The following is a 27,357-nucleotide window of genomic DNA, read 5'->3' on the forward strand; positions in this document are numbered from 1 at the left end:
GGACTGAATATGTCAAGAAGTGCAGTACCAGTGGCACACTGTTCATCAGAGTATTGTGAATTACTAAAATTACCTGTTAACACATAAAACAAACCTGTTCTTAATTATTGATTCTTACCCTGATATTGTGCCATTTCTTTTGACCAAAGAGTCTCCGTTCCATACTGAGTTTCATCATACAAAAATTTAACTTCTGTGGCCCCTGCATCTTCTGCATTCTGAATTAATTCCTAATCAAGAAATATACCAAAAAATAATATTTAATAATACAGTAATCTGACCATCTTTGAATTTACCTGTAACATTTAAAAAGTAATTACATTTAAGAAACAGACCCATTATTGACTCCATCACCTTTAAATCCGGTGGGGATGACTGCAAGTAACTGTCATGGGCACTGAGAATATGGTTGAGCTTGTGAGTCCTTCTCCAATCATACACCTAAAATGGGATGTTTAACATGCTATCTCCTCATCCCCAATACAAATCCTGAGACTATTTAAAACTCTTTTTTTTTTTTTTAAAGATTTTTTATTTATTTATTTGACAGAGAGAAATCACAAGTAGATGGAAAGGCAGGCAGAGAGAGAGAGAGGGAAGCAGACTCCCTGCTGAGCAGAGAGCCCGACGCGGGACTCGATCCCAGGACCCTGAGATCATGACCTGAGCCGAAAGCAGCGGCTTAACCCACTGAGCCACCCAGGCGCCCCTATTTAAAACTCTTATTTACAAACTACCCAAAGCCTTCATTCAAAAGAAATTATTCCATTTCTGAAAGCTGCAAGGATTGTTCTGTTTCTGGCACAGGTAACTTCCTCTCAGAGTAGTTACCAAATACAGACATTTTTCACCTCTTTACCAAACTTATGCTTTCTTAGGAATAATGTATGTATGTACCTATTAATATTCTGCATGCTTGAGAAGTTAGGTTATGAACCTGTCTTTCCCCTGCACTGAAGCTGAAAGCTTCTTCACAGTCAGGACTGACTCATTCCTTTCTCACAAAGAAGGCAGTAGTGTTATTTGTTTGGTGGATGGGTGGTCACACCTCTGCAATGGAGAAAGGAAAGATTTAGGTAGCCACAAAAAAAAAAAAAAATCCTTAGTCTCAACAACCCCAATCACTTTGGCATGCCTATCAAAAACAGCCTGGGCTCTGGTCCATCTGAAGGGAGGGCCAGACTCTGAAATAAGAGGCCAACTGTTACAGCCAACACCATAATCATCAAACTTGAACTCAACGTATCTCCTGTTTATTCTGGACCTTGTGTAAAGTAAGGAAAAGTCAACAGACAACTGCCTGGAGAAGCTGACTTAAACCAAACCAAATCAAGTGGCTACATTTTAAATGGATGGGTCTTTAAAACACAATAATTTATCCTGTATTATTTACCCAAAATGAGGGGAAAGAGTGATGAGGACAGACAAGAAGTAAGGCGAGCTGATACTGATCTATGGCAATGCCCACAGCAAAAACTACAAGAGCTCCTTTTATACCTAAAAACACCTACAGATTGAAAGTGAAGGGGTGGAGAAGCATCTATCATGCTAACAGCTGCCAAAAAAAAAGCCAAAGAAGACATACTTAAATCGGAAAAAAGAGATTTTAAACCAAAGACTGTAATGAGAAATGAAGAAGTGCATTATATCGTAATTAAGGGGTCTATGCATCAAGAAGATCAACAACTCAATACTGATGCCCTCAACTTGGGGAGCACCCAAACATATAAATCATTTAATAACAAACATAAAGGAAATCATTGATAATAATACAATAACAGTAAGGGGACTTTAACACCCCACTGACATCAATAAACAGATCATCTAAGCAGAAAATCAATAAGGAAACAATGTCTTTGAATGACACACTGGACCAGTTGGACTTAACAGCTATAATCAAAACATTTCATCCTAAAGAAGCAGAACACACATTCTCTTCAAGAGTACATGGAACATTTTCCAGAATAGATCACATACTGGGTCACAAATCAGGCCACAACTAGTAGAAAAAGACTGAGATCATACCATGCATATTTTCAGACCACAGTGCTATAAAACTTGAAGTCAACCATAAGAAAAAATTTGGAAAGACCACAAATACATGGAGATTAAAGAACATCCCACTAAAGAATGAATGACTTAACCAGGAAATTAAAAAAGAAATTAAAAAATACACAAAAGCAAATGAAAATAAAAAGACAACAGTCCAGAACCTTTGGGATACAGCAAAGGTAATCCTAAAAGGGAAGTAAATTGCAATATAGGACTACCTCAAGAAGCATGAAAAGTCTCATACAACCTATCCTTAAACCTTAAGGAGGTAGAAAAGAACTGCAAAGAAAGCCTAAACTCAGCAGAAGAAGGGAAGTAATAAAGACTAAAACAGAATAAATGATATAGAAAGAAACAAACAAAAAACCAGAACAGATCAATAAAACTAACAGCTGGTTCTTTCAAAGAATTAAAAAATTTAATAAACCCCTAGCCAAACTTAGCAAAAAGAAAAAAAAGGACCCAAATAAGTAAAACCGCAAATGAAAGAGGAGAGATCAGAACCCACATCACAGAAATACAAACTATCAAAATATTACGAAAAAGTATATGCCAACAAACTCAGCAATCTAGAAGAAATAGACATATTCTTAGACACATACAAACTACCAAACCTAAACTGGAAGAAACAGAAAATTTGAACAGTCCAGCAAAGAAACTGAATCAGTAATCAAAAATCTCCCAACAAACAAAAGTCCGGGGCCAGATGGCTTCCCCGGGGAATTCTATCAGCCATTCAAAGAAGAATTAACATCTATTATTTTATTTTTTAAGATTTTATTTATTTATTTGACAGGCAGAGATCACAATTAGGCGGAGGGGCAGGCAGAGAGAGAGGAAGGGAAGCAGGCTCCCTGCTGAGCAGAGAGCCCAACATGGGGCTGGATCCCAGAACCCTGGGATCATGACCCGAGCTGAAGGCCCAGGCTTTAACCCACTGAGCACCCAGGCACCCCTACTATTTTCAAACTGTTCCAAAAAATAGAAATGGAAGGAAAACGTCCAAACTCTGAGGCCAGCATTACTTTGATTAAAATCAGACAAAGACCCCATTAAAAAAAAGAATTACAGGCTTATGTCCCTGATGAAAATAGATGCAAAAATTCTCAAGAAGATACTAGCTAATAAGATCCAACAGTACATTTAAAATAATTATTCATCATAATCAAGTGGGATTTCTTCCTGGACAGCCGGAGTGGTTCAATATCTGCAAATGAAACCACGTGATATACCACATTAATAAAAGAAAGGATAAGAACCATATGGTACTCTCAATTGATGCAGAAAAAGCATTTGACAAAATACAATACCCATTCTTGATAAAAACCCTCAACAAAGTAGGGATAGATGGAATATACCTCAATATCATAAAGGTCATACATGAAAGATCCACAGCTAATATCATTCTTTGGGGGAAAAACAGAGCTTTTCCCCTATGGTTAGGAACAAGACAGTGATGGCCCCTCTCACCATTACTGTTTAATATAGTACTGGAAGTCTCAGCCTCAGCAATCAGACAACACAAAGAAATAAAAGGCATCCAAACTGGCAAGGAAGAAGTCAAGCTTTCACTATTTACAATCACCATGATATACTATATAGAAATCCTAAAAGACTCCACCACAAAATTGCTAGAACTAATACATGACTCAGCAAAGACACAGGTTGTAAAATCAATGTAAGGAAGTTGCTTGCATTTCTAGACACCAATAATAAAGCAGCAGAAAAAGAAATCAAGGAATCAATTATACATATAATTGCACCAAAAACCATGATACCTAGGAGTAAATCTAACCAAAGAGGTAAAAGATCCGTACTCTGAAAACTGCAGAACACTTAGAAATGAAACTTATGAGAACACACAAAAGTGGGGAAAAAAAATCTATGCTTGTGGCTTGGAAAAACACTGTTAAAATGTCAATACCACCCAAAGCAATCTACACATTTAATGCAACCCCTAACAAAATATCACCAGCACTTTTTTTTAAGGTTTATTTATTTTAGAGAGAGTGTGTGCTCACATAAGTAGGGAAAGGGATAGAAACACAGGCAGACTCCCCATTGAGCTCAGAGCCCAACACTGGGCTTGATCTCACAAAACTGAGATGTCTTGAGCTGAAACCGAGAGTCGGATGCTCAATTGACTAGCCACTCAGGTACCCCACCATCATCATTTTCCACAGAGCTAAAATAAACAATTCCAAAATTTGTATGTAACCAGACAAGATCCCAAATAGCCAAAGTAATGTTGGAAAAAGAAAACCAAAGCTGGAAGCATCACAATTCCAAACTTCAAGCTGCATTACAAAGCAGGAGTCATCAAGAGAGTATGGTACCGGCACAAGAACAGACACAGTGATCAATGGAACAAAACAGAAAACACGGAAACGGACCCACAGCTATATTGCCAACTAATCTGTGACAAAACAGGAAAGAATATCCAATGGAAAAAAGACAATCACTTCAACAAATAGTATTGGGAAAACTGGCCAGCAGCATGCAAAAGAATGAAGCTGGAACACTTTCTTATACCATACCCAAAAATAAATTCAAAATGGATGAAAGACCTAAAAGTGAGACAGGAAACCATCAGAACCCTAGCAGGGAACATAGGCAGTAACCTCTTTGATCTTAGCGGTAGCAACTTCTTACTAGACATGTTGCCAAAGGAAAGGGGAAACAAAAGCAAAAATGAACTACTGGGACTTCACCAAAATAAAAAGCTGCACAGCAAAGGAAACAATCAGCAAAACGAAAAGGCAGCCTATGGAATGGGAGAAGATATTTGCAAATGACATACGATAAAGGTTTAGTATCCAAAATCTATAAAGAACTTATCAAACTCAACACCCAAAAAACAAATAATCCACTTAAGAAATGCACAGAAGGCATAAATAGACACTTTCCCAAGAAGACATGCAGATGGCTAACAAACACAGGAAAACATGCTCCACATCACTCATCATCACAGAAATACAAATCAAAACCACAAAGATACACCATCTCACACCAGTCAGAATGGCTAAAATTAACAACAGAGGAAACAACAGATGTTGGTAAGGATGAGAAAGGGGAACCCTGTTGGTGGGAATGCAAACTGGTGCAGCCAGTCTGGAAAACAGTATGGGGGTTCCTTAAGAAATTAAAAATAGGGCTACCCTACTATCTAGCAATAACAGTACTAGGTATTTACCCAAAGTATCCAAAAATACAGATTTGAAGGGATACATGCGCTGCAATGTTTATAGCAGCATTATTAACAAGAGCCAAGCTATGGAAAGAGTCGAGTGTCCACTGACTAACGAATGGATAAAGAAGATGTGGTATATACATACAATGGAATATTACACAGCCATCAAAAAGAATAAAATCTTGCCATTTGCAACAACATGCATGGAGCTAGAATGTTTTATGCTAAGCAAAAGAAGTCGGGCAAAGAAAAACAAATACCGTATGACTTCACTCATATGTAGAGTTTAGGAAACAAAACAGATGAATGTGTTGGAAGGGAAAAAAAGAAAACAAACCATAAAAGACCCCTCATGACAGAGAACAAACAAGGCTGACAGAGGCAAGTGGACCGGGGGACAGGCTAAATGGGTGGTGGGTATTAGGAAGTGCGAGTACTTGTTATGATGAGCACTGGATGTTACATGTAAGGGATAAATCAGTAAATTCTACTCCCGAAGCCAATAAATAAATAATAAAAACAAAGTAAAAGATTAAAAAATAAAATAAAATCACTAATGATGGAGCAATCCCCCTAATCGGCGCCTGAGTATGACTAAATTCAACTAAATACACCTAATCCTTACTCTCTAAAAACTTAGCACCTGAACTAGAAAATATAATGAGGGCCAAGATATTAAAGGCAATAAACACTGAATAAATTAATGAGAAGAAAAGAAAATGCATTGACAGTTAATCTCTTCTTACAATTAATTAGGGAGTTTCCTGATTAGGCTAAACACAAAATCAAATTTTTGCTGTATCTTCTACTATTGTTTTTTTTGTGTGTGTGTGGTTGTTCAGGTTTCTGGGTTCTTTTGGTTTTCAATGAGTATATTCAAACTAAAAGAATATACTATAAATAGAAACAAATAACTAAAATCATTATACTATGAAATAAATTCTCCTAAAAGGCAAACCTCTCAGTCCAGGGGTCAAATGTGTTCACGGCCCCTGAATGTGGGTTTTGCATTATTTCATTCCTCTGGTCAACCAGTGGGTTCATAAACATCTGCAAGATGTTTCACATAACATTTATAAGATGACATTATATACTGACATACAACAACAGAAAGAGTGTTTCTAGAGCAACACTGTGCTTGATCACAGCACAAAACAACTCAGTGGGTTCCTCTGCCTCTGAAACCTCCTGTATTTACAATGGCCCCATTTTCAACCCATCCCATCCAGCATATGCACTGCAGGCACAGAGGGAAATAAATACTGCTATTCAGATCTAGACAAAATTTTTTTAAAAGTTAAATGCTACGAGGATTTCCAACTCATTTTACTCCATCTCATTTTTTAAAAAATTTTTATTATTATTTTTTTTAATTATGTTATGTTAGTCACCATACAGTACATCATTAGTTTTTGATGTAGTGCTCCATGATTCATGGTTTACATATAACACCCAGCGCTCCACGCAGTATGTGTCCTCTGGGCCCACCCAATCCCCTACTCCTCTCCCCTCTAAAACCCTCAGTTTTGTTTCTTGGAGTCCACAGTCTCTCATTTTTACCAAAGTAAATTTACACATGTACACAACAAACGCCCTACCTTAAGAATCTGTCCTCCTTCTGGATACCTTCTTAAAATGTCCTTGAGAAAGTCAACAAGTGGTGGTGTTGTCTGACCAAATCGACCTAAAACAGAGAACACATTTAAAAAATGATTTAGAAAGAAAAATCCCATAAGTGTTACCAATGGGTTATTTGATTCCAAGACATAGTAAAATTATATAAGTTATGACTTTATACATTTTATGCCAGCACTCAGGTAGGAAAATCTACCTGACTAAATTAGATTCAGCAGAAAGCAAAGCAGACTCAATTTACTGAATCTCAAGACTTAATGGACTACAAAATTCAGGTTTTAAAAAACGTTCAAAAACAGACTACATATCACAGGAGATATTTAATTCAAAAAAATAAAAAGCAAGAGGGGTGAGGGCAGGAATTGTTGCCAGTTTCCAAAACAAATGAAATAAACGGCATCATTTTGTGGGTACTTTGCCACCAAATAATAAGCCAGAGATAGTGATGTCTATTATGACATTGTTAATATTCTCAAACTCAAATGATGTTCTGATTATTCTGAGATTGGCATAGTCAATGTCTCAGTACCGGTCCATTCAAATAGCCTTAGGCATTTCTTAACCAAGAGATTCTTAGAACTGACTGACCCCTTTGCCTTAGACAGGTGGTTACAGGCAAGTATAGAGAGGATGGGGAAAGAAAGGTTAACTTCCAGATGCACAGGAAAAAAAAAAAAAAACCTGTAAATTATTTAAAAAGAACTCTGGCTTAAAACAATGAAATCATCACTACAAATTTATCAACATCATTTCGGCAGAGTGCCCACCAGGACCAAGCCCCAGTAGGACTCTGCTCCACAGGGCCTAACCCTACGCACTCTTATAATTCACCAGCTCCATTTGCCCTTGCTTTCCTCTGGCCTGGATACCCCCTCAACCCATTCCATGGAATATACTTTCACAATATAATCTTTATGCAACTAAAAATGGCATATGCTCCTGGTAAAGTCAATGTAATACCTCCCCCTTTCAAGCCTTTTGATTGAAGGTTTACAAAAAGATGACAGTTTTTGAAAGTCAGATCTCCGATCTTGATCCAGTCAGGTAACTGAAAAAAAGAAAAGAAAATGTATGAAAAGCAGTATTGTTCCTAAAACTGTACATTCGAACTATCTCGATTTTTTTTCACTTAAGAAATAATGCTTGTGAACCATTCTTATCAGGAAATAGGTTGCTCTGAAGAAGTGAATATTTCAAAAAACAGAAATTTAGTCAACAATTTTATTTAACTTAAAGGACTTTTCTTAACCTAAAGGATTTTAACTTAAACCTAAAGGATTTTTCCTTAAATAGTTATAAATAAAGATCTGCTTTAAAATAACTCAAATGCTACTGCTCTTTCTGAAAAAAATAAATAAATAAAATAAAATAAAATAAAATAACTCAAATGTTTTATGATGAATCAGGATCATTAAAATAAACAAAATCATTCTCTTTGCATTTCCAAAGTGTACCGCTCAGAAGCCAAAGCCAGATCAACCTTCTCTCCAGCGGTCCACTCAAGAACTACTATGGAATGACCTCGTACAGGTCAATGGTCTACAAAACATCACTCAAAAGCCCACCAGAATAATCAAACTTTGTAACTTACACTCAACAGGGTGTGAATGGCATCATTTACCATATCAAAAATTCAGTATTTCCAATTATCTACCACCCATCCCACACTGATATCCTTCAAGGCTCCTAAAGCTCAACCTATCAAAAGTGACCTCACTGGATTTCCTTCCAAACCCTTAACCCTCATCTTTTACTTTGTATTTCAATTAACAGTGGCACCTTCTACCTGTTCACTTTAGAGGGAACCATGGGGAGAAGTTCTCTCTGCAAACCACCAATTATCTCCAGTCTAGCCAATTACCCTCCAGTTTCCAGCAAGTCCATTCCCCATTTCTCTCAGAACTAACTTGTTCTTTTCCCATTTCCAATTGCTCAGACTCCTTATATTTCTGGATTTTTATAATAATCTCTACTCTGGTCTCCTTACTTTCTACGTATCATCATTCTAGTCCTCATTTCTAAAATCTGAGTACACTGTGACAGTTTCCAGCTCATAAAGCACTTTCATACACATATTCCCACTGAATCGTAAAGAAAAAACTCCCTGCACAGGACATATGGATAAGAATAGTAGTTATTTTGTGTTGTTAACCACAAAACTTTTAGAAACAACCCAATTCTATTATATATTGATACAGTGGCATATCATATAGCAAAAAAAAAAAAAAACCAAACTGGATTAACTAAACTGCACGTAACTCTGGGTGAATATTTGTAACATAATATCGAGCAAAAAAAGCTAATTCTGGGTTACTACATATGGAATAACAAGCTTCTTATAAAGTTCATAAACAATAAAAGTAAATAGTCTATCACTCAGGTTATTTAGGTTACAGATATACACATATATAGACATGTATGTACACAGGTATACCTTATATAAACACATACATACACACTCATGATAAAACTATTTAAAAAACTACAAAAGCAGGCAACGAAGTAAGAAACACGAAGGGGTAAGGGAAAAAAGACAGGCACACAGGCTGGGGAGGAGAAGCACAGAGGGAAATATAAACTGTCAACAGTGTTCTCCCTCTCCAGTCGGATGATGTCATCTTGGTTGTTCATTCTATTGTTAATCAACTAATAACTAAAAGAGAGCCAAGCATAAGCCAAGATTACTGGTTCAATTTAGTAGCCAAGGTACATCTGAAGGAAGAAAGGCAGGCAGGAAGAAAACTTTTATTGCAGGAAGAAGTTTGCAGATCTTAAAGGACACTTGAAAAGGAAGAAGACACAGAATTGAATCATGTTAGTAAAAACATATGTAACCCGCTATGCACGTCTGATTGTGAATGCTTTTGGTGGACTGTAATCAGTGACCTATCTCCAGGGAAGTGATTCTCCCGAAGAGAAATCAAGTGGCAAAGATAAGTGACCCCAGTAGTGCTATCAGCTTTCTCCTCCTGAGCCTGCCAAGATTAAGGGAGTTTGCTTGGGCCGCTCCCCTTCCTAGACCCAAAATCACTCCAACCGAGCAAAATAACACTGGTCCTATTTATCTCCAGAGGCAATTAAATCTTAAAAGTTGCCCATTTCAGTCTTTATAAATATATTTTAAAACACAGAGATTGTAAAATGATTTGTACATCTGGATCTGTGTTCATGCCAGCCTCAATCTTCCTCCAAAACCTCAGAGCAGAGATGCTCATTTTCATTTACTATGGAACAATAACTCTTTCCAAATAACTCTTTCCAAATTACTATGCAAACAATACAATATTAATTACAAGTGGCTCTCCCGACACTTATTCCTTTGTTCAGTGGTCAAGGCACAAGGAGGTTCTAAAATTCAAGGGTTGACAAAAAGGACAATTTTGATCAATTAAGAGATACTTCACACCTCTTGATTTGAGGCTCGACCACATTTGGTACAAGAGGAAAAAGGATCAGGAAGATACACAGCTATAATGAACAGCTTCAGTCTCTTCATGAGACAGGAGGTAATGTGAAGAACTTAAAAATTTCACTTCTAGTCCAGGGAAACAAATGAGAGATAAGGAGAAAGAGGATGGTAGATGACCCAGAAAGACCAAGGACTGTCTACTGCTTCCTACATCCAGTACCAACCAAAACCAGTAAGTGACAAGGAGTCCTACTCAACAGCTTTTGTTTCCTGCCTGCCCTGACATATTTAGAATTCCATTATTTCTGGGTCTGACTCAATCAAGGCTTATAAACATCCTTGGCAAGAGCTTCTGTCTTATTCTACATATACCTCATTACACTGCACACATACACACAAGCATACACATGCACAGCCATTTGGTACCAGACAGCCATAATCACACTTTTACAAAGTCTCCTGTATACCCTTTCCTTCCAGTTTCACCTCTACAGTCAGTCATAGTCTAGAACCTCCCCAGCTCAGGACAACAGATGTTTCCTAACCAGACCCCCACCTATCCACCCACTCAGGCTGAAATATTCTATGCCCCACAGCCACATTCACCATCCATTATCAATATTGTACACAGACACCTCCAAAAACACTTCTAATGGCAAGACTGAGCCACAAGTGAGCCTCCTGGGAGGACCACATGTAAGGGACAAGATGACAAAGCAGACCCTGAGGAGTAACCAAAGAAGAGGGTACAGAACCAGAAGAGTACACATGGGAAGGCTGAGACAGAGATGGACCCAGAAAAAGAGGTAAGAATGATAAGCTTTTCTTCTCAATTCTGTCCAAAGTTGTCAAGTCACTGTCTGCAGGCCACCGAACACCTTGAGGAGCTGGTGAGGAGGGCTGAGCTGTGGAGGAACATCAGAGCTGTTTAACTGGAAATCTGTGTCTAAGTGGTCAAGAGGCCATGGCATGGACACAGGTACACAGAAGGTCAAGATTACACTGAGGAATTAAAAATCATAGGTTATCAAGTACTTCACCAATGTTTGTATTGGGTACAAACCCAATGCTTGAAATGTCATTCTGTATGGCTCAGTGTTCCTTACATATCTGTTAACATTTTTATCTCTTTTAAATCCTGAAAACGATCTTTTATCATATAAAAAGTGAAGAAATTTTGGGGATCAAAGAACAAGTTAATTTTCAATAAAATGTTTCCATTTAACTCCTCCTTTGAGAAAACTTAGCTTTTTCACTAACCTCAAAGGATATATATAACAATGTGAAATACTGCTATCTTCCAAAGTTTTTATCTCATTCATTTGCAGTTCAGAAGTTTTAATGAGAATGTATTCCTCAAACTTACAGCTACTATAATGAAGTCTGAAGATCCTTTTAGCCCTAAGTTTCTATGATTCAAAACTGAGGGGAAACCTCTAAGACATTAAAGGTGAAAATTATTCCAGCTAAATGTACAACACAACTAAGAAAAACGTGAGTAATGGTTAAAACCCTCTGACTATAATGCCCATCGAAAAACTATCGTAATTTCAGGAAGTGAAGATTCAGATAAAAAGACGGGCAGGGGGCAGGGTGACACAAATGCTGACATGGTAAATCAATTAAAATTACAACTAATGATGAGAAAATACCCGTGTGACTTTGTGCATGTTATTTACAGAGCATTATTTCCAGGGTAACCATTAACTGAGCATCTGCCATCCACGACCCAAGAATAAAATCCGTTCAGTTTCCCTCCCCCCCCGAGCCTACTGATAAAGAGTCAGTGGATGCGCTACAACCCCGAGCACAGAGGCGGGCCCGTCGTCCTACTAAGGAGAGGGACCCGGCGGGCCGTACCTCCCTGCCGCCGAGCCACAGCCGCTGCTCCGACACCGGGAAGCCCGTCTCGGCCAAGATGCGCTCCTTGATGTCGCGCACGGTCCAGGACGCCTGAACGGCCACGGTCCTACAGCCCACGCAGCCGGGGAGGACGGTCACCCGGAGCCACCTGTGCAAAAGGCAAAAGGACCTTCAGTGGGGGCCACGTGGGGACCCTCCCGCCCGGAGTCCCAGTGGCGGGGAGCCTCGCGGCCCTGGGCTCAGCCCGGCCCCGGGCAGGGTTACCTGTCCCCCATCGCGAGCGTCCTCGCCGAGCTCGAGCCCGCGTCCGCCCGAGCGCGCCGCGCCTACTCACGGCCGCCGCCGCCGCCCCGAGAGGCCCGGCGCGGGCCCCGAGCGCGGGATCCTCATGGCGCAGGCGGGCGCCGCCCCGGCCGGGCTCAGCCGCAGCCCCGGGAGCGACCGCAAGAGCCGAGCTGGAAAGGCTAGAGGAAGCCGGGGCCTTAGGGGCGGGGCGAGGGCCTGCAGCGGCGGCCCGCTCCCGGTAGCCCGGGCCCCTGGAGGCGCCGTCTGCGGGCACGCGCCCGCCCTCCTGGACCGTTAGCGGCGTGGCCTGCAAGCCCCGCCCCGCCCAAAAGGCCCCGCCCGCGCCGCGAGCGTCTGCAAACGCGCTGAGGCCGGGAGGACCTGAAACGCTTAATTGTGTATGCAGAACACACTTTGAAGGAAGACGTGTATTTTCCCTGGTGGAGTTCAATGGTACCGAGAAATGCAGAACTAGACATTCCTGGGGCCTACGTCTCCTTCGCCTCTGAAGACTTTTAATCTCTGGAAGCATCTCCAAATAAGATTTATGGTGGCCTCTTAGGCACAGCGGGAAACGTGGTGATTGCAGAACACAACTGTCTTTCACGGTTTCCCGTTTGTTTCTAAGGCACAAAAGTAGGATCAGTGGTTCAGTTTGCTAGAGGAAGGAGTGCCAATGAGACAGTAATATGTGATTATGAACATGAACATACCCTGTGACATGTTAAAATAGAGGTAGCTTATTTTGGCAACATTATCTTTTACTGTTGGTAGCCTGTGTTTTCCCATCAACCTGCAACCTCCTTGAAATCTGAAACCAGTCTTAAAAGTTGATGGAGTCACCCAAGAGTAACTAACGGTGCCTTGTAATTTGAAAGTGTAGGTAGCTGAATGAAGCGTCAGAAAATATCAGTCTTTTCCTCAGGCTTATTTCTCATAGGTATAGATGAGACAAACTGGGAAAAAGGCGGGGCGGGGGGGGGGGGGGGGGGGGGGCAACCTCTATTAAGACAATTCAAAGGCTATGTCCTGAACAAGTAAACTTGGGTGCTTCTTGATTAAATACCCGGAGAAGAATTAAAATTTTATCGTTGGTGCAAAAAATTATATTAATTACTGCTTTTCAATTATCACCTCTCCCCCTCTTCCACAAAGAAATGTTACTCAGAACTCGTTATCAGTATTAATAGAGTACCCATGCAGCTATTCCATCCCTTTCTGTAACCATATTTCAAAGGGAAAGTTTGTAAATCATGCAGCTCTTTTCCTACTTGGAACAAGTAAGCACAGTCAATTAGAGAATAGCTAATTCAATATAAGGTTAGGCCAGAAAACCCAAAAGGACAAATATTTACTTTTTCAGTCAGACAAGACCATACATGCAAATGCATTAAAATATCAGCAAGTAGGAAGAATGAGCTCTCACCCCTCTGCGATAGTGTCACAGACAAATTCTCCACACCTAAAATCCTTTGATAAGCCCCAGAGTTTACCCGCTTTCCTTAATGCTCTCTCCTAGGGGGCAGACAAACGTGTAGTGCAGAGATAAAGACTTGAGAGAAAGAAATGTTCTTAATGGGAAGATTTTCACAAGAAGTGAAGCAGATTTGGCTACAAAACATGACTGATCATAAATACCTTTGAACATCTGGAGTTCGAAATATATTCAGGATACAATTAAAGGGTTAGTCTGCATAGGAAATACAAATAAATCTGGAACTCAAAAGAGATGTCAATGTTAAGGATATAAATTTAGAAGTCAATTGCCTAATCATTCAGATAATATTTCTTAAACCTCTCTTATTTCCTAGAAGGACACATTTCTAAATGACAATGAACAAAACAAAGTCCCCATCTCAAACTTGCATTCTAGGGAAGAAAGACAACAATAAACAAATAGACAAATAATATTTAAATTCATCCTATGATGTCAGCCAACTAGGGATAAGTACCATTCCAAAGTGGGGCCAGGGAATTGGGACAGGACAAGAGAAGAGAGGAAAAGAACTAAGATGGTCCTAGAACTCCTTTCTAAGAACTGACATTTGAGAAAAGACCTGAGTGAAACAGGAAAATGAAGTTATCCAGAAAGAGGTTATATGAGAAGAAAGGGGGACAGAGCAACTGCTACAGCCCATGCACATGTTTAACCTGGATGTAGTACCATCCCTCCTACTTCTTGCCCCTCCTCTAACTTCATTCCTCCCCAACACATTCCCCAACCAGCAGCCAAAGCGGAGTTGAAACTGATGTCTTCCCTGCTTGCTGATGGCTTCTCAGATCCTGAAAGAGGTTCTACCATAGAATAGACGTTCAATAAACATAAGGAAAGGAAGGATTGAGCTGAGGAAGGAAGGAATGAACGAACTAAAGGAAGTGGGGCCAGAAGGAAAGGAGAAAAAAAGGAATGAAAAAATATCTGGAAAATAAGAAAAGTAGATAGAAACTCAAACATTACACATAATTCTAACGCCTCAATACAAACAACATTTCTATCCATTGTCATTTATATGATTATAATAATGCTATGAGTACATAGTGTTTTTCAACATTTTTACCACTTTCTAAATTGTATTTCTAATAACTGCCTAATTTTCCATTGAGAAGAAATATCTTAGGCTACTCAACCCTATTGATATTTACAAGAGTACTTTAATTTTTCAAAAGTGCACAAACCAATAAATATCTTTGCTCATGAACTGTAATCACTATTTAAGATGAGAAAAAAAATTGCAAAAATGTTGTATTCTAATAAATGTATATCTGAGCCTTAACTTATTTTGTAGGAGCATATTATAAAAATTCAGAACAGCAAGAAGCCAAAACGTTAGTCTCTTGTTTTAGATTTTTTTTTTTTTTATTTGACAGAGAAAGATCACAAGTAGGCAGAAAGAGAGAGAGGGAAGCAGGCTCCCCGCCGAGCAGAGATCCCAATGTGGGACTCGATCCCCAGGACCCTGAGATCATGACCCGAGCCAAAGGCAGCGGCTTAACTCACTGAGCCACCCAGGTGCCCCAGTCTCTTGTTTAAGAATGAATGAGTCCTGGGTGCCTGGGTGGCTCAGTGGGTTAAGCCGCTGCCTTCAGCTCAGGTCATGATCTCAGGGTCCTGGGATCGAGTCCCGCATCGGGCTCTCTGCTCAGCAGGGAGCTTGCTTCCTCCTCTCTCTCTCTCTGCCTGCCTCTCTGCCTACTTGTGATCTCTCTCTGTCAAATAAATAAATAAAATCTTAAAAAAAAAAAAAGAATCACACACTCCTCTGACTGAACCAGTCAGGTACCTTACTTAAAAAAAAAAAAATTATTTTACTCATCTCTACAACTGATACAGGCTCAAAGGGTGGTCCCATGACTCAGTTTTTTTTTTTTTTTTTTTTTTTAAATGGAGTCTGGACTCATTCATTCTTTTTTTTTTTTTTTAAAGATTTATTTATTTATTTGACAGAGAGAGATCACAAGTAGGCAGAGAGGCAGGCAGAGAGAGAGGAGGAGGAAACAGGCTCCCTGCTGAGCAGAGAACCCGATGTGGGGCTCGATGCCAGGACCGTGGGATCATGACCTGAGCCAGAAGCAGAGGCTTTAACCCACTGAGCCACCCAGGTGCCCCTAAAATAAAATTTTTTATTGCACAAGCCGGACTCAGCTAGATAAAAGCGCAAAACAATGTTATTTGTTCTCAGGAGTCCTGTTTTAATTTGCCCTGGTGCCTCTTTCTTTCCCTTTCCCTGGATGACAGAACCATATGGCTTGGGCCTTAGCTTCCCCATAACTCCTAGATCATAAAAATTATCCAATCCCACTCAGCCCCTCAAATGACTCATCTTAGGAACTGAAAACTCTACCCAGGGTAACAATCAAAGCACAAGTCCAATCCAATGTAAAAATTCTTAAATAGTAAAAGGCTTCCTTTATTCTAGTTCATTCTCACCGTGTGGACTGCCGTTTGGAAGCATAGCTCAAGGCTGAGAGTTAATTTCCCCTGAAACATGATTTTATGAAATGGAATATACCTAATAGCATGTCTTTGATCAGAGGGAAAAAATAAATTGGTCCGTTCTAGAGAATGTTCACCAGTTATATAAAGACAAAAGAATGACAAATTATTCCTTTGTTTAATGAGTCAGCACAAGACTGTTAAGCTTGAGAATAAAAAGCTGACGATATTGTGGGCATCCTTTAGGTCACTGAAATCCTAAGAATTGAGTAAAAAAATCATAAGCCAAACAAAAAAGTGGAAAAAAAGTCTCTCATGGAGCGCAAATAGAACCTACAATATCATGGAGTCAAAAAAAAAAAAAAAAGGCAACAAAGCTGAGGAATTTCAGGTAGCTCCACATGATAGGATCAAAGGGTAGGATTCATATAAAAGTACAGGGAGCATTATCTGACAGCAGTCTGTAGGAATATGGTCATGAAGTCTTCTTTATTTTACATCTGGAGTTACACAGGAGCCACTTTCAGATTTTAATCTGGTCAGGTGATCATAATTACACTATAAAAATTCCTCAGGTGGCAGGACAGAGGTTGACTTAGAAGGAGACACGAGTTAGAACAGCAACAAAACCATGAAAAAAAATGGTATCTGTGAGATTAAGTAAAAATCTTCAAGAAAGGAGTCAGCTGTGCCCAGCATCACATAGGTAAATTGCCAGTAGGATTTGACAACTAGTTAGTCCTTGTTGACCTCTGTGCTCCAGAACCTGCAAGAATTTCCTGGTGACTGTAGGATCAAGCTCAAGTTATTATGCATGACTCAGAAGGCCCATCACAACCAAGCCCTGGTCGACCTTCTCAGATTCTTCGGAGACTACCCCACTGTCTGTCTCCATGACCAGTTTATAGTAATATGTATAATAATAATAAACCCTTAGTGAATACTTACAATGTTCCAGGCACCTACTAAAATTCTTATATGATTTAACCCATTGGGTCTTCCCAACAACCCCACTAAGTACATAAAACCTTCATTTTCAGATAAAGAAAATGAAACTAAACATATTACTTATAGTTCCAGAGTTAACAGTGGGAAGGCCAATAGGAAAGCCAGGATTTGTAGTCCAACTCCAGAGCCCCCATACTATTAATATTAAACTATAACATTCACCGAATACAATCACTTCACATTGCCTAGTTCCCACATGTACCCTGCATTGTCCTCACCTGCTTGCAGTCCCCTTCCCATCACTTTCCATCCGATAAATCCCTAGGTCCTCATCCAAGAATGACCACCTGTCCCAGCTCTCCCTGAGTCTTCTGGGCTGATTCTATCTACTCTGTACATTGTATAGTCACTGTTATTTTACTCATCTCCCATTGCAATGGGAGCCTTTACATTCCTCTTTGTACCCCAAGGGCCCAGTACAAAGTAATAGTCAATAAATGTTGCTAAGATGTTTGAGAGCTGAATGAATGACTGCATTTAAGTCAATGGTATCTTCACTCCCAACATTGTTCAACGAGGTTTGGTTTTGTTTTGGGGTCTGTTGAAAATGCTTTGGACTGCAGGTAACTGATTACCTGACTATCAGTAGCTAAAATGATAAGGGTTTGTTTTTCTCACCATTCTTTGACAATATCTAGACCTGCTTCCCAGTGATGTTTTGAGACTCTCTCTCCTTGTCAGAAAATGGCTCGTACAGCTCTGATACATCTGTTCTTAATGTAGGAGGAGGGTGGGGGAGGGCAAAAAAGAGTTCTACCTTCTTTAGCAGAAAAACAAGAGTTTTCCCAGCAGACTTCTATTTCTCTCTCATTGGCCACCCTGAGCTGCAAGAAAAGCAGGGAAAATCAAGCCTCTCTAACAGAAGGTTCTAGCAAGAGAACAGGGCTTTTTTGTGACGGATCAGCCTACAACACTATCTACAACATTGTTCTAATACCCATGGCAAATTTATTTTTTAAATGTCTACAGAAATATTAAAAAACAATATAACTAGGAAGTTTTTAAAAGCCTGATGAGTGACATATCATGACACATATTTTTTTAAAAGAATAGCAGGGGGAAATATTTCATGCAACTAATCTTTCTTTGCCTTGGGATGGAATCTTGGTATATTCTATGATTTTTCTGCTCACTTTTTCATAATGACAGTCCTGGGGTCACTTTACATTACAAAATAATGTTTGTTTCAATTCTCTAACTGGAATAAGTTCCAGGCAAAATCATTAAATAAAGGTCAGTTTCTCCTTGATGTTGCCACCACAACCCCACACTAAGTTCTGTACTCAGAAGCTGCCTGTCTTTTAAGAGAGGGAGGTGGGCAGTCTCTCTTCTCTCCCTGTTCCTCCAAATAGTCGTGATGCAACCGCACCCAGGCCAAAGCTGTGGACACAGGAAGGACAGGAGGCTGGATTGTTCCTTGGCCAGGTTGCTTTGAACCCTGTGGGTCTGGCAGGTGATTAAGCTCACCATTTCTCTTGTGGGAGCCTTTGGAAAGTCCTGTCACTGAGGACCTTAGCAGAGAAGCAAAAGCATTTCTATACTGAGTGATCACTCATGACTCCTTCCACAGCCTTAAGGAGTCCCCATGTCACCTCCCACTTCTGGCTGCTCTGGCCCTACCTCAAGCAGATGCTATTGAAGAAGGCCCAACCTGAATCTCTTCCATTTGTTCAGGTGTGTTCTATGGAAACTTCTCTCATGTCCCTTGCCCAGAAAGCTTGGGCAATGGCAGTGCCGATACAGCTACCTCCCTCCTGCTACCTCGGAGCGCTTGGGCCCCAAGCCTAAATTGGCCTCGACCCCAGTTCCAAGTTCCCTGTGTGGTTCACCAGACTCAGTGTAAAGGAGGTAAACCCCTCTAATCCTGTGCACTTGGCAACATCTCTCTCCAAAAAATCCTCTACCAAACTTCCCTCTCTGTCCTCTGGCTAAGCAGGGGTCTCAATCACAGAATGTGTTCTGAGGCTCTTTGTAACTGTGCATATGAAGGAGGGTCTGTCCCCAAACACCTTGGTATACAATAATCACGGTCAAAACTGAGGTAGGAAGCACTTTATTCTAGCACTTTCTTACCTTAGATATACATTAGGCATCACAATGATTCAAACTGTGTTCTCACAAAGCCCCAGAGAAAAAAACATATGAATAGCATGTAAATCAACAACAACAAAAAAACCATGTGAGATATATATAATCATGTATTCATTAACTTTAAGCTCAGACACTAGAGTACCCCAGAATTATGGCAGTTAAACAAAATAAATCCAGCTCTTATAAGGCTCACAGTTCCATAATGGGGAGGCAGACAATAAATAAATACACAGATAAATAATACGCAAGGCAGAAATAAGTCCTATGATGAACCATGATGGGCAAGGGATGGAACATGACATGGGTCAGGGGGCTGTTCATTTTGATGCCATCTGAGAATGGAACCAAACATGCAAAGTGAGAAAGCATACTGAAGGAAGCTTTACAACGACGTTGGTGATTGAGAAAACGACCCTTACGCACAGGCAAACTGTAGGGATTTCTTCTCTATAAACAAACCAGAAAACAGAATTTGCTATTCTAGTTCATTCTCCTTAACTCACTCACCTTATTACCATACTCTGCTTAAACTATATTTAAGGAAGTACTCATCAGAATCCTATGTATTTTACGCACTACAAATTTCTAAATGGAGTGTCTCAACCACATTAATAAAAGGACAAACACCATATGATCCTTTTAAGAGAGTCAAAAAAAAAAAATTTGACAAATTCCAGCACCTATTCTTGATGATAACCCTCAACAAAGTTGGGATAGAGGGAACATACCTCTCAACATCATAAAAGCCAAAGACCCACAGCTAATATCACCCTTAATGGGGAAAAACTGAGAATTTTGCCCTACAGTCAAGAAGACAGGGATGCCCACTCTCACCATGACTATTTAACACAACTTGTGCACAAGTTAAATGAGGAAACTTCCACATTCTCACTCATCTCCTGCACATCCTAAAAGGCCAGGTGCAGTTCCGGCGGGATATGCACAGCAATCGGGGGAGGGGAGTGGCAGGAAGCACCCACACCCACGACGTCTGGGCAGGACAGGATGTTAAATGCTGTCATTAATAACACTTTTACCACAGCTAGCAGAAAGCCACATGCCTCTATGCTTATCTCTAGAACCTTCTTCCCTTTGGCCTTCTTCTCTTCCTTAGCCTTGAGTTACCAACCTTGTGTGTTTGATAATTCCCTCTCCGGATTCTGTCAGAGTGACCTTTCTAAGTACTTTTCCTAAGTCAGGCTTGTTGGCATTCCACCAGCTTTGTCTTTATGCCTCTTATGGCACCCCACACTTCCTCCTCTACCTCCCCTTGTCTCCCCACAACTGCTCTGGCCATACCACCCCCATCACCTCTCCCCTCTTCTAGACTTTTCTAGAGCCAACTACTCACATACAAATCCCGTTTTGACAATTCTGAGTCCAGTACATGACTACCTGTGAAATGAAGGGATGATCCAGTGTCTGCACACCGACATGCAAGAGCACAGAAGGGCCTTGGGGAATCACAGCTACAGAAAACAGGGCCCAAATCAAGACAAAATGGTGGGCTGAAGATGTAAATGCTGGTACCCATGGCTTCCCATGTCACTCTGAGGAAAAGTCAGGGTCCTTAGCATATAAGGTGTTAGTAGTCAATCCCCCTGTGTCCCCCATGTCCTCCTCAATCATTGTTCCCCTGGTCCCTGCCTCATTTCCTTCTGGCTCATTCCACCACAGCCACACATGGCATCCCACAGTCTTAAACATCAAACCACAGTCCCTGCCACAGGGTCTTTGCACTTGTTATTCCCTGTTTGGCATGATCTTCTTCCAGAAGGCATTTGTTACTCCTTCACCTCCTTTATGTCTGCACTCAAATATTATCTCTCTCAGGAGGACTCCCCAACCACCCTATACAAAAGAGCAACACTCCCAAAGTCCCCCTTAAATTACCTAATCCCCATACTACACTACTATCTACATGATCATCTAATACATATTCGGTTACTTATTTTTATAATGTCTATCTCAACCCACCATGTTTTCCACTCCAGGAGAGCAAAGTCACTATCTGTTGAATTCACTGCTCTCTTCCCAGCACGGGATGGGGTCTGGAGTGCCACAGGCACTCAGTAATACTGCTGAATACGTGACTGGATGGATGTTCACTCTGCTGGCATCCTGGACCCCAGGCTGATGCCTGGGGTATCTGTTCATCCATACCACCCCCCCCACCTTGTTCCAGTCTTGGTTTCCAGCCTCTGATCCCAGGGTTGCAGCACTGCCAGGCTCACTGCAGCCACAGCTGTGGTGTGGCTCTGACTCTGCCTGTTGATTGGGCCCTGGCTTCAGTCCTTTGGCCAGTTTTCCACTGTGCTCCGGGGAGCCTGTGGCCTAGTGTCCCACACTCAGTCTGCAGGTGCCAGCTGACTCCAACCCACAGGTCATTTAGCAGGACAGGTCCTGCAACTTTAGCTTCCTTCCCAAGGCAAGAAACCACCAGCAGATTGGGAGAGCAAGGTCACAGCCGCCTCTTACTTCCTTAATGAAGCTTCTTTAATCTTGATGAGAACTCATAGCTGAAACATTCAAAAAATTTGTGCCTGGGGTTTAAGATTAAGAATACATTCTGGGGGTGCCGGGGTGGCTCAGTCAGTTAAGCATCTGCCTTTGGCTCAGGTCATGATCCTGGGATCATGGGATCTATCCTATGGGATAGATATCCCACACTGTGCTCCCCACTCAGCTGGGAGTCTGCTCTCCCTCTTCCTTTGCCCCTCCCCCCACTCATGCTCACATGCTCATTCTCTCAAATAAATAAATAAAATCTTAAAAAAAAAAACCACATTCTGATAACTCTTACTGAGAGACAGATGTTCATAAGTGATGCACATCTGCACAAGACACTTCAGTTTTTGCAGCAAACACTGCTAGAATTGCATCAGGACTACTGTGCCCTCCCCAGAACCTCCTGGTTGGCCTATAGGTCCTTCCCATCTGCAGGCACGTCCTTCTCTTGCCCCTGTGCCATGTCCTGCCTAAGGTAGGAAGTCCCAAGCATGTTAACACTCCGCAGTGGGGGTATCACTAAATCATGCTCTTTTGCTCCCCAATACTACAACATAGACTGTAATAGCCTCAGACAGTGTGACCCCTCACCACTGGTTTGCAGCCCCCACAGACCCGTTCCCAGTACACATCTCTCCATCTTGTGCTGAAAACTTACCAAGCCTTGAAAACAGTATCCTAAGTGAAATGAGTCAAGCACTCATGACCACACATGATGGGCTTCCATTTGTATGAAATGTTCAGAGTAGGCAAATCCATAGAAACAGAGAAGTAGACTGCTGGTTGCCAGGGACTGGGGAGAGGGAACAGTGAGGAGTAACTGCTAATAGGCTTCTTTGGGGGATTGTGAAAATGTTCTGGAATAGTGACACATACTGGTGAACATCCTTAAAAACCACTGAATTGGATCCTTTAAAATGGTGAACAGCAGTTTGTGAATTACATCTTAAAAAGAAAAACGGTAACATTGTAGTTGATGTGAATATATCATCATACCACTATGTGTCGATTCCCTCTATACACAAACATTTTTAATGTGGCTACCTTGACTCCTTTGGTGAATCGGGTGGTTTATTTCACTATTCCTTAAGAGATTCTAAGTCATTTTCCGGAATGGTCACAGCTGACAGTTTGTCCCAAATACATACACAAATAAGACAAAATGCAAACTCCTTATCAGAACATCCAGGTCCTGCTTTTCACCCTGATCGCTCACTGACCCCGATTTACTTTCCCCCCTCCCACCCACACTGGCACGCTCTTCAAATTAACCCACTGAGCTCAGTCACGTGGCTTTTACATCTAGTCTCCTTCCTCCCTCAATGTCCACTGCACCTTTAAATTCAGTATTCTTCAGGAAACCTGATGCTTCACAAGTCTCGACGGCCTGGTTTCCACCTCCTTGGTCACTCATGCCATCTGTATCTCCTTCCTGAGCAGGCTGACAGCCGGGCACCCCCAGAACCCTGAGCTCCACCTTCAAAGCCTTATGCCAAGTAACCTCTTTTAGGGCAAAGGAAGTCTACAACCAGAAATGTGGCGGCTCAGGCAGAATTTATCCAACAGGCCACATTTAATAACCAATAAGTCAGACAAATGACAAAACTTTCCTTCTCTTTGTGCTAATGTAGACACAATTGCTTAAGTTTTATTTTTAGTTACATTGAACGTGCTTTGGGAAGTGATGTCATGTTTCTGAATTAGCATTCCTGTGTTTTCTACTTCCAATGAGAGTACTCTGAATTCCCTAAAGTGCCATAAAAATTATGAGAAAGTAAGCTTGTACAGACTTTACATGATGCTTTTGAATCTATTGTTAATTTTAATAAGACTTAGTGTTCTGGTTGCCAAAAATCCTACATTATTCAACAGAGCTTTGCCAAAGCAAAATTAACCAGTAGGGGCCTTAAGGGTAGTCATGCTTACATATATCCATTGACTAATCCATTAAAAAGGGGGAAAAAATGACTCAGCCCCCTGGATATTATAAAGGTGACACATTTTGAGCCATTTCAAGGAATACTAAAACTACATGTGAACTCCTCTGAATTCTGAATTGCTCTTCCATTTATGGTGACCTTTGATTAAACATCCTCTCTTGGAATATTTTATAGAAAACATGGAGACAGAGTCAGCTGGCTTAGCAGTGAGTATATTAAAATGAATTTGCTGCTTGCTCATAAATAGCAAGTTTGAATGAAGTTTCAGGTCTAGACATAATAGTAGGAAACTCATGATATAAACCTATCCCATCATAAAACCGAATAAATTGAACATAGAAATGGAAATAGTAGGAGCAACACATACCATAATACATTTCTCCCTTTTTTCTGCTTCTCCTGGCTGATGATATCCTGCCGGTCAGTTCATTTTCCTTCTACTTGTCCTTGTTTTTCCTGAGTTGTTCTTTGCCTTCTACCCTTCTCCGTTCTCTGCCCCTTGTGTGGTAGTGAATGAGGGTGTGACCCCACCAGCTCTCACACCTGCTGGCTGGGGGGGACTGTCCCTGTTCTGAGCACACGTTCTCACATGTATAACTGGACTGTCAGGTTGTTTTCAGGTGAGAAGGGTCAGTCGCTGACCTGGGACGTGCTCATTTATTCATATAAAAAGATGTGTAGCCCCACTATCCGCTGAGCACTGGTACGGTGATAAAGGAGCGCAGCCCCAGCCCTGGGGGTACAGCACTTCACGGGGACGGCTGCCAGACAGGAACTGCAGGACGGCAGCCTCCACACTCCTTTTTTCTCACCCCTAGTCTCTTCCTTCGCCCTTCTCTCTTGCTTGGGCATCTGATCGGTCAAAATCAGTGCCAGGAAAAAAAATGAGAATCAAGCAATGGGTGTCTTGGGAACCCTTGAAGCCCTTTATCTCAGCCTCACCTCCTCCTGATGTGCCCCAGCCCATTCACCCCTTCTCCCAGCTCTGCGAGTTCAGTAGACATTAACTTTGCATGTTCTATATGCAGGCACTCTATCCTACTGCCTATAAGGAACCTGAGAATGGAACAACATGCAAATATAATCCACATAATTTTTGTATAAAAGGAAAAGTGTTGAAATAAAGAAAACCTACCTAAGTCATTACTTGCTACAAATGCCAAGATACTACCTTCCGTTAACAGGGCTTTCCTGGACCAGCGCCATGGCTCCACGAGCCAGTCAGGAAAGAGACAGCACTCCTGGCTGATTTTAGGAAGCTACTTTTTTTTTTCTTTTCTTCCCCCATTATCTTTATCCCCAAGCATGCTGCAGAGCTCAGCTTGCAGGCAGATCTATCTAAGCACTGGTGATGGTTCTCCTGCTGGTCTAGGACACACTTTAGCTCCCTGGCATCCTTCGGCATGTGAACAGTCTCAGTCCAAAGTGACCCTGGCATTCCCTTTGTGTGCACCTTCATAAGTCTCTGTGTGTTTAGCGAGAGAATTTGTCTTTCATCTTTAGACCTTCCCTAGGAAGGACAGGACAGAAAAGGTGGTTGTCAGCAGCACACCACTCTCGGTGGCTATGGCATGGTCCTTTGATTACTGCTTGCTTCTTCACATAGGAAGGCAATGAAGGCTATTCTTCACAGCTAATACCTCTCTCCCAAGTATATCTGTATTTTAACAGAGGATTTTCATTTCTGCTGCTGTGTGGGAACTAGGTTCATATTTTGGGAAGTTTCGTCACCCGACTCCCTCTGAAAGCATATCACAAAGACAGTCGCTCATTTTAAGCAGCAATAGGGATGGTGAGAAACTCAAAATAATACCTAATGATAAAACCTGCCATTACTTAAGTACTTACCAGGCACCAAACCCTTCTTATTTAATCTTCACAAAAACCTTATGAGACATTCTTATTCCTATTTTATTCTTGTGGATGTTGAAAGATTCAGAAAGGTCAAAACTACCCAAGACCACACACAGGGTCAAGATCTAACCCCACTCTGAGCAAACCCAAACCTGGGTTTTTAATTTCTGCCCACATCCCCATATGGGGTTGTTACTGATGGAACTAGAGATGTTTATTCTGGAGGGGAAAAAAAAAAAAAAAAAAAAAAAGGACTCTCAGGGACCTCTTATAGTATCCAAATATGGGAATGGCTTTCATGTATAAATACCTCTGTGGCTCTAGGGACAAACAAATTTGGGGCTCACTCCCACAAAATATATATATCCCAACAACTAGAACAGTTCTCATTTTTATGCACTCCCCACCAGCTACAAGTCAAGTCCTTCACACCCACCATCACATTTAGTTCCTTAATGAACTTGCAAAGAAGACATTATCATCCACACTTAGAAGTCAGGACTCAGGACCCAGAGAAGGTAAATAATCTGTCTGAGGCTTCCTTGCAAATGGCAAGTGTCAACATTAGAACTCAGGTCTCTGTTCAACTTCCCTGTTCTGTGCTGCTCTCCAGAACTGAGGAAAGGGGAAACATTTCACTTGGGAAGTTTCATCACCCGACTGCCTCTGAAATCGTATCACAAAGACAGTCGCTTATCTTAAGTAACAATGAGGATGGTGTTTGGGGACAACAGTGAGCCATGTCCTAGGTTCTCTTCTTAAAAAAAAAAAAAAAGTTATTTATTTACTGTGTCAAAGAGAGAGAGAAAGGGGGAGGGCCAGAAGGAGAGGGAGAGAGAGGATCTCAAGCAGACTCCCCACTGAGCACAGAGCCCAACACCGGGCTGGATCCCAGGACCCTGAGATCACGATCTGAGTTGAAATCAAGAGCCACCCAGGCACCTCCTAGGCTCCCTCCTAAGGGCGGATCACATTCTTGCATTCCAAACATGTGGCGATTTTACAGGCTAGCGGGATGTACGCACATGCAAGCTCACTCACACACACACACACTGGAGAGCACTTCTAAATGTAATGTGATGAATATACAAGTGTGAGTTACAGAACAGAGATGTAGCTATCCAGGCAAAAAGGGGGATATTTTACAATTAATTGCTTCTATTTAGTTAATGATCATCAATTGGGTTAGTTATTTTAAAATGCAGTCCCTTTTCTTTAGCTTTGAAATGGTGTCTCAAATAGAATCCCAAACCATAACTTGATTAAACTAACATCCTCTAGCCATCAAGTACTTAGGAAATATGAGTTTATTTGTGAAAAATAAATAGAAATCTTATTATTTTTGTCATAATTTGTTTTGCATATTTCTTGCTTAAATTCACTGAAGACTTTGAAAAATAGAGAACATCTTCTTATGCATCCTATCTCTAAATATCTGACTTGAAATGACAATAACGAAAAGTTCAAAGAGTGAGTATTATTTTATCTCTGTGCAGAGCCAATGCCATAATAACTTGGAAATATGAATCATGTAAGCCACGTCCACAAAATTACATATCTGCAATTTTGTGGAAAATAAGACTGTATT

At 41.0% G+C, this 27,357-nt stretch overlaps 1 protein-coding gene across 4 annotated transcripts in view; it reads right to left on the reverse strand.

The window, feature by feature from the left end:
- Positions 1-27,357, reverse strand: part of SACS (sacsin molecular chaperone) — a 94,031-nt gene that overhangs the window by 34,743 nt on the left and 31,931 nt on the right. For 3 of the 4 annotated variants that reach the window (XM_004774344.3, XM_004774343.3, XM_004774346.3), the window contains exons 3-6: positions 12,147-12,297; positions 7,838-7,925; positions 6,841-6,926; positions 119-230 (exon numbers count right to left, since the gene is read on the reverse strand). In XM_004774344.3, the coding sequence (XP_004774401.1) occupies positions 119-230; positions 6,841-6,926; positions 7,838-7,925; positions 12,147-12,297 (437 nt within the window). Of the gene's footprint in view, positions 1-118; positions 231-6,840; positions 6,927-7,837; positions 7,926-12,146; positions 12,298-12,413; positions 12,727-27,357 lie in introns of those variants that run through there. The other variant, XM_004774345.3, reaches the window with a different exon arrangement.

This window comes from Mustela putorius, unplaced genomic scaffold (assembly GCF_011764305.1).
Source record: "Mustela putorius furo isolate JIRA1106 unplaced genomic scaffold, ASM1176430v1.1 tig00004035_pilon_pilon_pilon, whole genome shotgun sequence".
Lineage (NCBI taxonomy): Eukaryota > Metazoa > Chordata > Mammalia > Carnivora > Mustelidae > Mustela > Mustela putorius.